Source organism: Engraulis encrasicolus, chromosome 10 (genome assembly GCF_034702125.1).
Source record: "Engraulis encrasicolus isolate BLACKSEA-1 chromosome 10, IST_EnEncr_1.0, whole genome shotgun sequence".
Lineage (NCBI taxonomy): Eukaryota > Metazoa > Chordata > Actinopteri > Clupeiformes > Engraulidae > Engraulis > Engraulis encrasicolus.
The window spans coordinates 18,582,315-18,597,314 of NC_085866.1; the positions used below are offsets into that span (position 1 = coordinate 18,582,315).

At 42.6% G+C, this 15,000-nt stretch overlaps 1 protein-coding gene across 2 annotated transcripts in view; it reads left to right on the plus strand.

Annotated features, from left to right (window-relative positions):
* cep104 (centrosomal protein 104) overlaps positions 1–15,000 on the plus strand; it is an 89,521-nt gene that overhangs the window by 65,648 nt on the left and 8,873 nt on the right. For both annotated transcript variants that reach the window (XM_063208298.1, XM_063208299.1), the window contains exons 17-20: positions 4,375–4,453; positions 4,779–4,887; positions 5,127–5,265; positions 8,008–8,075. In XM_063208298.1, coding sequence (XP_063064368.1) covers positions 4,375–4,453; positions 4,779–4,887; positions 5,127–5,265; positions 8,008–8,075 — 395 coding nt within the window. The remainder of the gene's footprint in view (positions 1–4,374; positions 4,454–4,778; positions 4,888–5,126; positions 5,266–8,007; positions 8,076–15,000) is intronic.

A 15,000-nucleotide genomic window follows, 5' to 3' on the forward strand; every position in this document is an offset into this window, starting at 1 on the left:
TACACCCTTTGAAATTTCTTACATTTCTGTCAAAATTGGTCATAAAGCATGATCTGATCTTCCCGGAAATCACAAGAAGGAACAACCAGAGTCTGCTTTAACTAATTCAACCCAAGCATTTACAAGTTTACTTATTTTCATTGGCCATAAGATGTAAACATTCACAGGACAGAAAGGCATAAGTAAGTACACCCTTGCATTCAATAGGTTTTAACCCTAAGTTTGTCGCAATAACCTCAACCAGATGTTTCCTGTAGTTGCAGATCAGATTAACAAAACAATCTGGATGTATCTTGACTCCCTCTTCTTTAGAAAACTGCCCTTCTGCAGCAAGGTTTCTGGGATATCTGGAGTGAATAGCTTTCTTGACTTCATGCCATATCATCTCAAATGTTTTTTGTCAGAGCTTTGACTGGGCTATTCCAGAATGTGTATTTCATTGTTATGAAGCAATTCAAAAGTCAATTGCCTCTAAAATATGGGTTGTTGTCCCATTTCAGCACCCATCCTCTTGTGTGCCTCAACTGTGTGACAGACTACCTCACATTTTTTCTGTAAAATATCTCAATGAACTTCTGAGTTCATTGTTCCACTAATAATAGCAAACTGACAAGGGCCTGAGGCACCAAGGTAGCCGCATATAATGATTCTCCCCCCCCCCTACTCAAAGGTGGAGATGATGTTTTGGTGAAGGTGTGGTTCTCCAGTTCTCCTCCAAACATGATACTATGTGTTCCCCTGAAAAATTCAACTTTGGTTTCAACGTTGGTCTACAGAATATTTTGCAGTAATTTTATGAAGCATATAAATGCTTTTTTCGCAAACCTCAAAGGTGCAGCAATATTTTTTTGGACAGAAACCCCATTAATTTTAGATTGGCAGAATGAACCCCATTTTTAGTTATTCTTGGTTACATCTCCACTTCTGAGTATGGTGGCGGGAGCATCATTATATGCGGCTACCTTGCTGCCTCAGGCCTTTGAAAGTTTGCTATTATCAGTGGAGCAATGAACTCAAGTTTATTGTGATATTTTACAGAAAAAACGTGAGGAAGTCTGTCACACAGTTGAAGCACATAAGAGGATAGGTGCTGAAATGTGACAACAACCCATACTTTAGAAGCAAATCTAAATTAGAATGCCTTCATAACAATGAAATACACATTCTGGAATAGTCCAGTCAAAGCCCTGACTAAAAATAATTGAGATTATATGGCATGAAGTCAATAAAGCTATGCACTCCAGACATCCCAGAAACCTTGCTGACGAGAGGCAGTTCTCTAAAGAAGAGGGAGACAAGATACATCCAGATATTTTTGTTAATCTGATCTGCAACTACAGGACAAGTCTGGTTGAGGATATTGCAACTAACTGAGGGTTAAAACCTATTTAATGCAAGGGTGTACTTACTTATGCCTTGCTGTCCTGTGAATGTTATAGCCTTATGGCCAATAAAAATATGATAACATGTAAATGTTTGTGTGGAATTAGTGAAAGCAGACTCTGATTGTTCCTTCTTGAGATTTCCGGGAAGATCAGACCATGTTTTATGATAAATTTTGACAGAAATGTAAGAAATTTCAAAGGGTGTACAAACTTTTTCTTGGGACTGTATCTTCTAGCCCACATCAGCTCAGCTGAGCCACGCCATGCAGACACACAGCCTCTCTTCTCTTCCCACCTCACAGCTCAGCCATGAAATGCTCTTCCCACATCAACCCAGCCAATAACTATGAACTATCTTCCAACACACATAACGTTAGCCATGAGATTTATTATAGCCGCTTAGCTAGCTTTCCTATTTGAGTCAACTCCGCACTGTGCTATATCATGTGAAATGTGTATCATGTGTTTTCTGCTTGAAGGGTTTTATGGCGTCGTAACATGAAAAAGCTTCCCCCACTTTGGTCCGCACTTACTTATAGACTATAGATTGCCACAACTTTCCATAGGCTCCTAATGCAAGTCATTCCTATGTTGTGACCTGCTCAAGCTTTCCACATCAAGTTACCCTTCAGTTTTGTTGTAGCGTGATTCCTGATAAAGGATTCCACATCAAGTCAGCGATGCATTGTGTTAAAGCACGATCAGGCAAGCACTGAAGTGTGCTATGGAATGGAAAGTTTTCCCATCTTCGTCACTCCTAAATTTCCTCCTTAGGTCAGCAGACAAAAAGCCTGACCTATGCTAATATATGGGTGCTTTCAGATCTAGTGTTCCATTGATTTGATCCACACTAATGAGAAAAAAAATGTTATAGGATAAAGAGGATATTGGTATGTTTGCTTTCAAATATGGGTATGGTGTTAACTCTAGGCATAGCGCTGCCACCTGGAAAAAAATACAGTTGCCCTAGACATTGAATAAAGGGAGCCATTGCTTACAAGTAAAAGGATTATTATTGAAATTGTGACAGCTCTATCTTGGCGTGTGTGTGCATAGGCGCCGTCTTCATGTCAACATTGGGGGGGCAGATTTTTTTTTTGGGGGGGGGGGGGGTTATTGCGTGACGTCAACGTTACCTCTGTGTTTCAGTGGCGCATTTGCACGGCTCCGTTATTTACTGAATAGCCTAGGCTACACATTAAGACCGTTAATAGGCTACTTGGTTACCATAAGGAGTTTAGGACTAGATATACAGTGCAAGCACGTTGGCAGATTTGGACAGTTCTCCGGAGCATCTGAGGAAGATTAGTCTCTGCTTTTCTTTTGAGCAGTGCCGAGGATGCCACATCTTCGGCTCCGATGAAGAAGTGGTACATTCGAAACGTTAGTTTGACACTGCTCTAAACAAAAGCAGAGAATAATCTTCCCCAGATGCTCCGGAGAACTTTCCTACTTTGAAATTTGCCAACGCGCTCCCATGGTCTTACCTAGGCTACCTTGAACTCAGCCTTCCCGTGACGCACCAAATTGCGAAGAGCAGGAGCGCGGCACCTTTTCCACGTTGGCAAAATGTTGTCATATCGTACTTGATTAACAAACGCGAAAGCGCATGGGCCACTTCAGATAGCATGTTGTGCATTGACAACAAACATGCAAGGATTATTTTTGGGAATTAGATTATGTTTAGTGCGAACTGCGAATCAAACCTGTCTCAATCTTGCAACCGTATAGTCTCCATCATTTTCGCCAGAAATTATATAAACGGTGCGCAATCACACAATCAGAATCGCAGATGTGGATGTGCGCGGGAATATTGTATTATCACTGGACATCTGTATTCGACCAAATAGCTTGAATTATTACGCAGCAAGTCAGACATAGCGTGCAATCTGGGGTTCAACTTGTCAATAACTTATTGTCAACCATTGGAATAGGCCCATTGCAATGAAAACTGAATAGGGGCGGGTCATCTCTGATCATAATATTTTAGATTAGGCTACGTGTCATTCAAAGCTAGGATAGTATTTGTTTAGTTGAGAACACGCTTACCTCCTTGTCATGGTTGGAGTGAAATACAGCCGTTATTGAGATGGAGTTAAATACAAAATAGTTAGGCCTTTTTATAGACACCAGAAAATAAATGTTCATGTGGCCGACAAACCAAACAAAGTTGACAACTCTCAACTGGCAACGGGAATCCAACTTCGAATGAATTAATCTCGCTCTGATAGGCAACACTTCAGCAGCGAGGCCCAGAACATGCTTGCGCGCACTGCAGTTTAACGCGAAGCCATACTAATCACCTTTGCTCTCATTAAGGACTGGCTTAAATACACACATTTCTGAGGGACAGTATAATTTTTCACTTATTCAATTCATCACTTTACCTATGCTACGCAGCCTGCAGTTCCTTAAACTTCCTGGACCATCACAAACAAAAATCGCCAGTGCGAATACAATAATCAAGCAAACACAAAACACAACATTGTCCATGTGTACGCTATAGTCTTCACAAATAATAAACATGTTGGTCAACATTCCCACTCCATTCTCTGCCCAAAGAGGATGGCGTTCTGCCACTCAAGTAGGCTATGTGCGCTCCCGCCGATTGGCCATGACTGACGCTGCAGATATAGGCCTATTCCCTGTGCGTGCTCGCTCGCACCGACAGTTCAAACAAAAATTTGTTCATGAATTCACCGTTTGTTTGTTTTTTAATAAATGAGACAGTGAGAAAGGGGATAGACAACAGACTTCTCATTCTCATAGTGAGTTTAAATCATCAGTGAAATTAGCTATTTTTGACGTGTCATTATTGGGGTGTTTTTGCTCCCCCAACTTTATGATTGGGGGGGCAAAAAGGTCCGTGCCCCCCCCATAGTCGGCGCCAGTGTGTGTGTGTATGTGTGTGTATGTACTGTATGCGTGTGTGTGCGTGCGTGCATGTGTGTGTGTATGTATTGATAACAGTGTTGCCTGTGTTTCCTAGGAGGGAAGAAGGCAGCCCAGGACTCTACAGCAGGAGCAGAGGCAGAGACAACCTCACCTGCCACCAGCTACCTCGACAAGTCAGTTACTCCACACTGCACAATAGTGATAGCACATGCTAACCATGGAATGCCAGTTACTTCACATGGCACGACTTAGGCATAGCACATGCTAACCATGTCAACTCAGTCTTACGAGCTTTCAAATTCACTAACAAAACAACAAAACCTGCTCGAAAATTTGTTTTTTTTTTTTAAAGATGCATCCTTTTGAAGAGAGGAAATGGATAAATAATTTAATTGTTGTAAATTATTGTTGAAGGATTCCTTTTTTATCTGTATTGTGTTTCCGTCTGAAAACAAATGTAACAGAATTCAGTAATGTTTGTGTTTTGTGTGTTTTCAGTCTGTGCATATTCTGTGGGGAGAAGGACCAGACTTTTACGGAGGACGGCCTAGACCTGCACTATTGGAAGCACTGTCCCATGCTCAAACGCTGCATTCAGTGTCGACAGGTAGGTACATACTGTGCATGAATCCCATGCTCAAATGCTGCATCCTTGATGTAGGCCAGGGGCCATATTATAAAAATGCCCGATCTTAAGTCAAAAGTTAGGATCAAACGAGTGTAAGATTGTGGGGTAAGGTAGTCAGAGTGTGCTAAAGTGTTAAAGTAATGTTAAAGTGTGTGTGTTGTTAAAGTACAGTGTTTGTGTGCGTGCGTGCGTGTGTGTGTGTGCGTGTGTGTTCTCAGGTGGTTGAGATCAGTAGTCTGACGGAGCACCTGTTGTCAGAGTGTGAGAGTAAAGGAGTCTTCATGCAGTGCGCTCGCTGCTCAGAGGCCGTACACAAGGACCAGCTAGGAGACCACGCACAGAGCCCCACCTGCAAACGTAAGCATGTGTGTGTGTCTGTGTGTCTGTGTGTGTGTAAGACTTTGGCCACTGGGGACATTTGGGTCCTTTATACTGCCTGGAGTTTACCACAGTGAGGGGAGAGACATTTACATGTGCGTCTAACACTTTCACTGACACTGTACTCTCTGAGCCCCTCACATCATTAACAGGCAGGCACATGAGTCTCCATCGGTCTACCTATGCAAAGGATCTCTTAAAGGCCAAAGCACTGTCTGTGCCTGTGACTGATTCCCCATCGTGAAGGAGGAAGTCATTTACATGTGTATGGGCTCGCTCCACACTAACATGTGTCCACGTCTCATCCCCCCCTGGACACAGACTAGGGGGTGGTTTGACTAACTGACTGTCTTTTTGTTTTCAATCAGTTCCTTTGCAGCACATGGTTAGATATCAGAGGCCATATGGGAGGATAGATGTAGTTTGAAAGTATGATTTTGTATTCACTAAGATGAAGTAGTTTAGTCTTCATTCACCTTTTAAAGGCTCATTTAAAGGGACACTGTGCAGGAAATGGTCAAAAAATGTACTGCAACTATGCTGCTCATTGAAACTGGGCTGCCTATTGCCAAATTTGATCTTTACATGAAGGTTTACTAAGTAATAAACAGATATTTTCTAGTATGGTCCAAGTACAGTCATTTTGCGGCTAATTCAAAATGGCGGACCATGGAGAAGATCCCCCTTTTCATGTATGAAAAGTGCAATTTTTCCAGTCATAATGAATACTTAGAATTTGATGCTGGTGGTAAGTATTCGTGAAAAAGGTAACATTAGTGAATGGGCAGCATGAATTCTGGAAATAAACAACTAAAAATCTCACACAGTCTCCCTTTAAGCATCGGGTGGCTTGGTAGCCCCATGATGCACACGGTTCCACCAGTGGAACTCTGTAATAGTTATTGGAAAGTTAACTGCTATGACATACAACTTGGTCATTGTCATTCTGGTAACAACAAATGTATAACGCTGTGTCTTAACAGATTAAAGGTAGAGCATGTCATATTTTTAGTAGTTTACTTCCTGAATTCATGCTGCCTAGTCACAAATTTTATATTTTTCCACCACCATCAATTACTAATGGTTTATTATGACTGGGAAAACTGCATTTTTCATACATAAAAAGGTGAATAGTTGTGTCCGCCATTTTGAATTATCATTTGGATATCTGTAACTGCAGAATTTACTGTAATTTGATCAGACCAGTAAAAAGTAGTATATTACTCAGCAATTATAAATGAAAAGATCATATTTGGGAATAGACAGCACAGTTGCAATTAGCAGCATAGTTGCAATACCTACTCTGGCCACAATCCTACATACTCTACCCTTTGAGGGGATTATTAAACTCAAAATCTTGCATAGCGCACCTTTTGGTAGCTTCACATGTGTTATGAAACGATATGATATGATATGATACGATATGATTCGATGTGATGTGATGTGATATGATACAATACGATATTCACTTTATTATCAATTGACACTGAAATTCATTTTGCATCCCTGAGCAAGACTCCATTATGTAAAGACAGGGCATAAACATTTAGTACACGTGGACCATAGAGCACCCAGCAAATGTTACCATATGTACTGTATGTATGTACACATGCACTGTTTGTACCTAGGTAAACTACTGTAACTCCAGGTCCAGAACACACATGGCTTTAAGCCAGTCAGTCAGCAGCTAGTCATTGAGCTTCGTGAGTCTATGACCTTCCTCAGCACCACACCTAATTCACTCACCTCTCAGCTGTCACACCTGGCAACCCTGGCCGTTCCTAATTGAAACTGAAGTGAAAGCCCATTGGGAAACTCCAACTCCCATTGTCATTGTGACACAGCACTCCACAGCACACAAGTGAACACAAGTGAACACTGCACACTGCACACAACGAAATTGCATTTATGCCTCACCCGTGCAAGGGGGCAGCCCTCAGTGGCGCCCCATGGGGAGCAGTGCGGTGGGACGGTACCATGCTCAGGGTACCTCAGTCATGGAGGAGGATGGGGGAGAGCACTGGTTGATTACTCCCCCCACCAACCTGGCGGGTCGGGAGTCGAACCGGCAACCTCTGGGATGCAAGTCTGACGCCCTAACCGCTCACCCATGACTGCCCATAGATTATTATCACAATTATTATTATTACTACAATTATTATTTAATTATTACAATTAAAATTCTGAAAAGTATTGGTAGTACCAATACTGTGTGTGCGTGCGTGCGTGCATGCGCGTGTGTGTGTGCTACACAGAGAAGGGGGTGGATTACTTGAATTTCAAAAAGGCCTCGTTCATCAGTGTGCGTGCGTGTGTGCGTGCGTGCTGAGTGCTTGTGTAGAGTGTATCAGAGAGCGCACTTCAACCAGGATACTGTCCATTGACACAGCAGCATGTGTTGACAACCAGAACATTTTAAGATTGATTTGTGTGTGTGTGTGTGTGTGAGAGAGAGAGCGAGAGAGAGAGAGAGAGAGAGAGAGAGAGAGAGAGAGAAAGAGAGAGAGAGAGAGAGAGAGAGAGAGAGCGAGAGAGAGAGAGAGAGAGAGAGAGAGAGAGAGAGAGACAGAGACAGAGAGTTTCTGTGTGTATGTGTGAGTATGCGAGCACATACTCAAGTGTGTATGTGTGAGAGAGAGAGAGAGAGAGAGAGAGAGAGAGAGAGAGAGAGAGGAAGTGTGTGCTCTCTGACCTTCAGTGACATTCCTCCTCCCTCCTCAGCTCCTGTTTCGGGCAGAAACTGCAACCATTGTCCTCTCTGCCACGACAACTTCTCCCCCGGAGAAGAGGTAAGGTGCCCCTCTCTCTCACACACACACACACACACACACACACACACACACACACACACACACACACACACACACACACACACACACACACACACACACACATACACGCACACACGCACACACACACATACACACACACACACACACACACACACACACACACACACACACACACACACACACACACACACACACACACACACACACACACACACACACACACACACACACACACACATGCACACCTCTTTCACTCACTCTCTCTCCTACACACACACTTCTGCACCACGTCAACTTCTCCCCTGAAGACGAGGTGAGGTGCCTCAAACACACACACACACACAATTAGGTGCCTCTCTCTCTCTCTGTGTCTCTCTCTGTCTCTCTCTCTCTCTCTCTCTCTCTCAGACACACACACACACACACACACACACACACACACACACACACACACACACACACACACACACACACACACACACACACACACACGTCAGGTGCCTCTCAAACACACACACACACACATGTTTCTACCATAACAACTTCTCGAGGAGAGGAGAGGAGATAAGGTGCCTCTCGAAAACATGCACACACACACTCTTACACTCACTCACACACACACACACACACACACACACACACACACACACACACACACACACACACACACACACACACACACACACACACACACACACACACACACACACACACACACACACACACACACACAGACTATACAGTATAGCCATATGTACAGTAGATGAAGGATATAGCAACATGGCTCTGTAGTGTGCCCTTGGTACATGTTGAGTGTAAACACGCAGAGGGACACCCATACATACACAAAACATACACACTCAGGGACAAAACACACTGACACACACATACACGGACAGACATGTAGACGCCCATATACGCACACACACATACGCACAACAGACTCGGACAAACACACACACACACACACACACACACACACACACACACACACACACACACACACACACACACACACACACACACACACACACACACACACACACACACACAGAGAGAGAACATGTACCAAGGGCACACTACAGAGTCATGTTGGTATATCCCTCATATATGCAGCAGTCATGCTGGTTTATAATTCACACGTGCTGCAGGCTGCAGTCAGATTTAGTATCACTGATGGTCTGAGGTTTATAGGAATACAGAGGTTTATAGATCACTATTAAGTAGCTCTTTGTTAAGTAACATTTTATTGAAGAGCGTCTTTTTGTAGTGTAACTACATGTATCAACATGTAATATTATGTAGTTAGACTGTGCTTGCCTAATCCTAATACTAACCTAATGCAGTGCACATACATAATGCTACATGTTCTTGCATAATTAATTACACTGCACCTAATTAAAGTAAGAGGGAGAATTAATGAAAGTGTAGCCCAGCAATAAATAGATCCATATGAAGAGCCTGAGTTCGTAGAGCCTCCCAGAGATGTATGAAGTAGAAATAGAAGTACTTTTACAAATGTAATTGCAACACTTGTAGCATGATATTACAAAGTTGAAGCCATGTAATATCATACCACTAGTGTTGTAATTACATCTGTAAGACTATTTCTACTTCTATTTTATACAAGGGCCATTCTACGAAATGGGTGCCTTTTCCATGTCAAAATTTGTCAAACTTCAATTGCTTTTTTTTTTGCCTTTCACTGGTTGTAATATCACACACACTTAGCTACTTGAAAAAGGTGTGGGGCCATCTTAAAGCCTCTTAAATATATATTTTTTCTTTTTGCTAAATTGCTAATAGTATCGTCCTCTGTCTTTTTACCGAAATTCATGGGATATTTAAAGAATATGTTTTAAAAGAAGATGAACCAACACCTCTGCTTTCATCCTGTAATGTCCTTTATTTAAAATAAAATTGTTTTCTTTAAACAACTTGTACATTTCTCCAAAATGAGCATACTGTTCCTGACTAAATGATTTAGTAACAGGAATGCACTGTTAATAACAGGAGCTTGGTAACAGGAGTTGTTAAGTAATAGCAACAGGAACAGGAATAAGTTTTTAGTAATTATTTATGCTGTCAATGCAAGATCCATTTGCACATTGTTGTGATTGACCAAAAAATTAGAGGCATAATTTTGGTTACAGGACTGAGTACCAAGAGTGACCACTCTTGGCTTCAGTGACTGTTTTGTCAAAAATATTGACCAGATCATCTGAGAACATACTTTTGGTCTTCCCATGTCCTTTAGAATGGCTGAAGGGATGTAACTTACCGTTGAATATGAGACTGAGGAAAAGCCCAAAAATTTCAGAGCGGCAATGTGTTAAGGTAACAGGACTTAGTGAAAGCTAGAGGACATGACTAAAATGCTTATTTTAGATGAAATATTATCAATTTATCATCTTTAAAATGTATTTGAAGTAAATATTGGATATGGAATTCCAACAAAAGTGTAAAAAATGTTCACTCTTTTAACTCACTCTTTTTAAACTATAAGTTTGTGTTTTCACTTTGGGACATGTATGAAATGCATGTGTTTCAGTATTCAGGGTAGCTTTTTAAAATGTTTTGAAGTATGTTTCATGTTTTTTAATATTTATCCACAATATGTTGACAAGGACATGCAATTTATAGCTATTTTACAGCTATTTTGCATAATCTGTAAAGGCATAATTTCTCGGGGACATAAAAGGCACCAATTTCTCAGAATGGCCCACATTTCTGGTTCCTCCATCTTCATGTGTCAGGAGTTCTACATCCTAATCCTGTTGGTGTTATTATGTACTCACCTTGACTCCAGTGAGAGGGACTGTACAAGTACACGCAGGGCAACCGTGGCCTAATGGTTAGGGAGGTGGTCTTTGATTCGGAAGGTTGCAGGTTTGAGTCCCACATCATCCAAGACTGAAGTGCCCCTGAGCCGCCTAAACCCATATTGCTCCAGGGACTGTAACCAATACCCTGTGCCTAAATCACTGCAAATCGCTGTGGATAAAAATGTCAGCTAAATGTAATGTATCATGTTAATGTAATGTAATTGTCTCCTTATTAGAGGAGAGAGACGAAAGAGGCTCCAGCCTACTAGCAAGGTGGAGATAAGAAAATATCTGTTGAGTATTCATTCTGTGTGTGTGTCAGTGTGTCAATGTTGATGCTCTGTTTTCTTTACCTATATCAGTGTCAACTCTCAAACGTACTGTATCACATTCAAACGCAAAGACATAGATATCAAAACACAAACATGCATGCACGCACATGCACATTCACATCCACACACACAAATATACACCAGCATACTACCACACCACTACTAAGGTGTTTTCTCTCTGGCACCTGCTGTTTGTTCGGGTCTCTTATTATCATAAACCAGGTGTCACCTGAGTGCACTGTTACCTGGAGGGTTTGGCTGGGGTGATCTTACACAGTTAGACTTGATTGCACTGTGTGTGTGTGTGTGTGTGTGTGTGTGTGTGTGTGTGTGTGTGTGTGTGTGTGTGTGTGTGTGTGTGTGTGTGTGTGTGTGTGTGTAGCAAGTGCTGGAAGCCGTGTGTGTGTGTGTGTGTGTGTGTGTGTGTGTGTGTGTGTGTGTGTGTGTGTGTGTGTGTGTGTGTGTGTGTGTGTGTGTGTGTGTGTGTGTGTGTGTGTGTGTGTGTGTGTGTAGCATAAGCACTCCTCTGTTATGGCCTGATAGTATTTCTGCCTGTAGAGAGCAGGAAAGTTATTTCAGATGCAAACATCGCCCACACACACACACACACACACACACACACACACACACACACACACACACACACACACACACACACACACACACACACACACACACACACACACACACACACACACACACACACACACACACACACACACACACACACAAGGCTCCAGACGTTACGTATATGTCAGACTTAAGTATCTCCAGACGGCCTCATACAACACTGACGGGATTAACACACACACACACACACACAAACACACACGCACACACACACACACACACACACACACACAAACACACACGCACACACACACGCACACACAGTGCCCGTCTCTGGTGTCAACAAAGCTGTGCTCTGCTCTGCATTGAGGTGGCTTTATGAGCCTTGGCCATTGTGGCCATGTGAGGGAGTGAGCGCGGGAGTATCAGATGAGATGTCCCACACAAACCAAAACGCTGCCACCAAAGGTCACATACCTGCGGGCATTTGCTGCAATCCAACCACGCTTTACGTAACTGTATAGACCTGTGAATCGCAGGCGGTTTATGCGCCAAAGTCTTCTCACGGTCGTGTAAGTATATGTGATTTTTTACATTCACTGACACCTGAGTTCCACACTGTGTGTGTGTGTGTGTGTGTGTGTGTGTGTGTGTGTGTGTGTGTGTGTGTGTGTGTGTGTGTGTGTGTGTGTGTGTGTGTGTGTGTGTGTGTGTGTGTGTGTGTGTGTGTGTGTGTGTGTGTGTGTGTGTGTGTGAATGAGTGTGTGTGTGTTTTCGTGAGGTTATGTATGGCCGCTTCAGTGAATGGACATACTTATGACCAACTGAGTTCACTTCAGTTTGATTGGGCTCGGTTACACCCGAGTGTTGCAGTCCCTTTTGCCCAATGAGTGAGCTTCTTTACGCCCTGTGTGTGTGTGTGTGTGTGTGTGTGTGTGTGTGTGTGTGTGTGTGTGTGTGTGTGTGTGTGTGTGTGTGTGTGTGTGTGTGTGTGTGTGTGTGTGTGTGTGTGTGTGTGTGTGTGTGTGCGCGTGTGTGTGCGCGCGTTTCCCTCAAACCCTCCATCGGTAGGAATGTGTGTGTGTGTGTGTGTCTGAGAGGGAGAGAGAGTGTTGGTTTGTAAATGCAGGGAGTGTACAGTAACTCTGTGGCAGGCCGTTTAAGATCTCCATAAACTTCACTGGGCTGCAGACAGCTGTGGCCATCCTTAACGACCTCGTTAACGCACGGCTGCATCAAGGTAGCCATGACGACCTGCTCGGAATGGAGACCATTTAAAGGATTCTTCTTCTTCTTCTTCTTCTTCTTCTTCTTCTTCTTCTTCTTCTTCTTCTTCTTCTTCTTCTTCTTCTTCTTCTTCTTCTTCTTCTTCTTCTTCTTCGTCTTCGTCTTCTTCTTCTTCTTCGTCTTCTGCTGCTGCTGTTCTTGGGTTTCTACTTCTGAATGTGGGCCCAAGGACTGAAGAAACATTACCTTTCTAAAAGACACTCCCTAAAGCAAAATAACACATAACCATAAAGACACTCAGTCAACACAGTAAAAAGAAAAACTTCACCTTAAAGACACTCGAGCACTAAGGAAGCGTAAAAAAAGATATCACCTTAAAGTCCCACCCTGACGCAAAAGTGTAGAGAAACGTAACCTTAAAGACACACCACAGCTAAAGAAATGTAGATATATCACCTTCCTTGCTTTGCAAAAGAAGCAAATAGAAACATAACCATAAAGATCCATGACATCTAAAGAATAGTAAAATATCTCCTTCAGTATTGATGTACCCCAAAGCAAAAGAAGTGTAGTAACATAACCTTAAGTCAATAAAGTGATGGGAGTTTAGAAATACCATCTTCCTGGAAGACACAGTAAAGACGAATGAGTCTCGAAATATTACCTTACTTTGGCCTTGTGTACACACACAAGCGGATATTTTAATAGACAGGTTTTTGTCTTTCTGCTTTTATTTGCCAACTTAGTTCACACGACAGGTGACTAAAAGAGTCTCATTGTTTTGTATCCAAGTATCGGCCTGGAATATGGAATCAAGGCAAACATGACATGGTTTCAAAAATATGTATCTGAGCTTTTCTTGTTTACACGTATCCAACTGTTCCTGGTTCGTTTTCAAAAATCTCCTCTTAAGACTTTTGTTTAAAATATATCTAAACGATAAAGCAAAAGGACTGAACGAATGAGAAAAAAAACAAAAATGCTCATATACCTGTAAATGGAGTCTTAATGGCATCAGATGATGCACAGACATAACCACTTAGGATTCTTGAAAAACGAAATAAGTGTAGAAACATCACCCTTCTTAAAGGCACAGAGGAAAGATGGAAGGCAGTACAAAGATGGTCATATGCTGCCATGAGACTGGGCCAAGAGAACTGATCATGAACTGTCATCCTGGTGTGTGTGTGAGTGGGGGGGACGACATGTATTTGGAGGGTGGGTTAGAGTAAAGTGTATGATGCACAGGCAGGGGGAGTAGAGTGTCAGTCTGTCAGTCTGATGAAGAGCAGGGCTGGACTGTTATTCTACTGTAAATCTAAAAGGGTGGAGGCACAGAGACCTATCAGAATTTAGTTTTCTCAAAATGAGTGATTTGCGTCAAACAACTTATTAGAATGACGGGCAGCGTTTGTGTGTGCGTGTGTGTGTGTGTCTGTGCGTGTGTGTGTGTGTTTGTGTGCGTTACAGACTTAAGGGTGACACCCACTGAGAGCGACATTGATTTGGGCTCATGCGTGTAGTTTGTCTCGTCGCTCTTGGGTTGAGCTTTGTCAAAATGTCACTATGACTGTGTGTGTGTGTGTGTGTGTGTGTGTGTGTGTGTGTGTGTGTGTGTGTGTGTGTGTGTGTGTGTGTGTGTGTGTGTGTGTGTGTGTGTGTGTGTGTGTGTGTGTGTGTGTGTGTGTGTGTGTGTGTGTGTCAGTCGCACAGTAACGTGACGCAAGTTGGCAGTGGATAGGCAATCCCAAAAGACAAAGCCTGACCACATTGGCCCTGCCTTTCACTGTACCCCACCCTCACTGAGGCTTTGAGATGGGCTGGATATCAACATCCTTAAAGGCATCACCATCATCTGAGACCATGTTCAGCTAGCCTTAAAGCAATAGTGAGTAGTATTTTCAACCTGACGATATTAAGAATCTTCGCAGACAAATTACAAATTCTTTTCCACTGTTTGTCAACTAT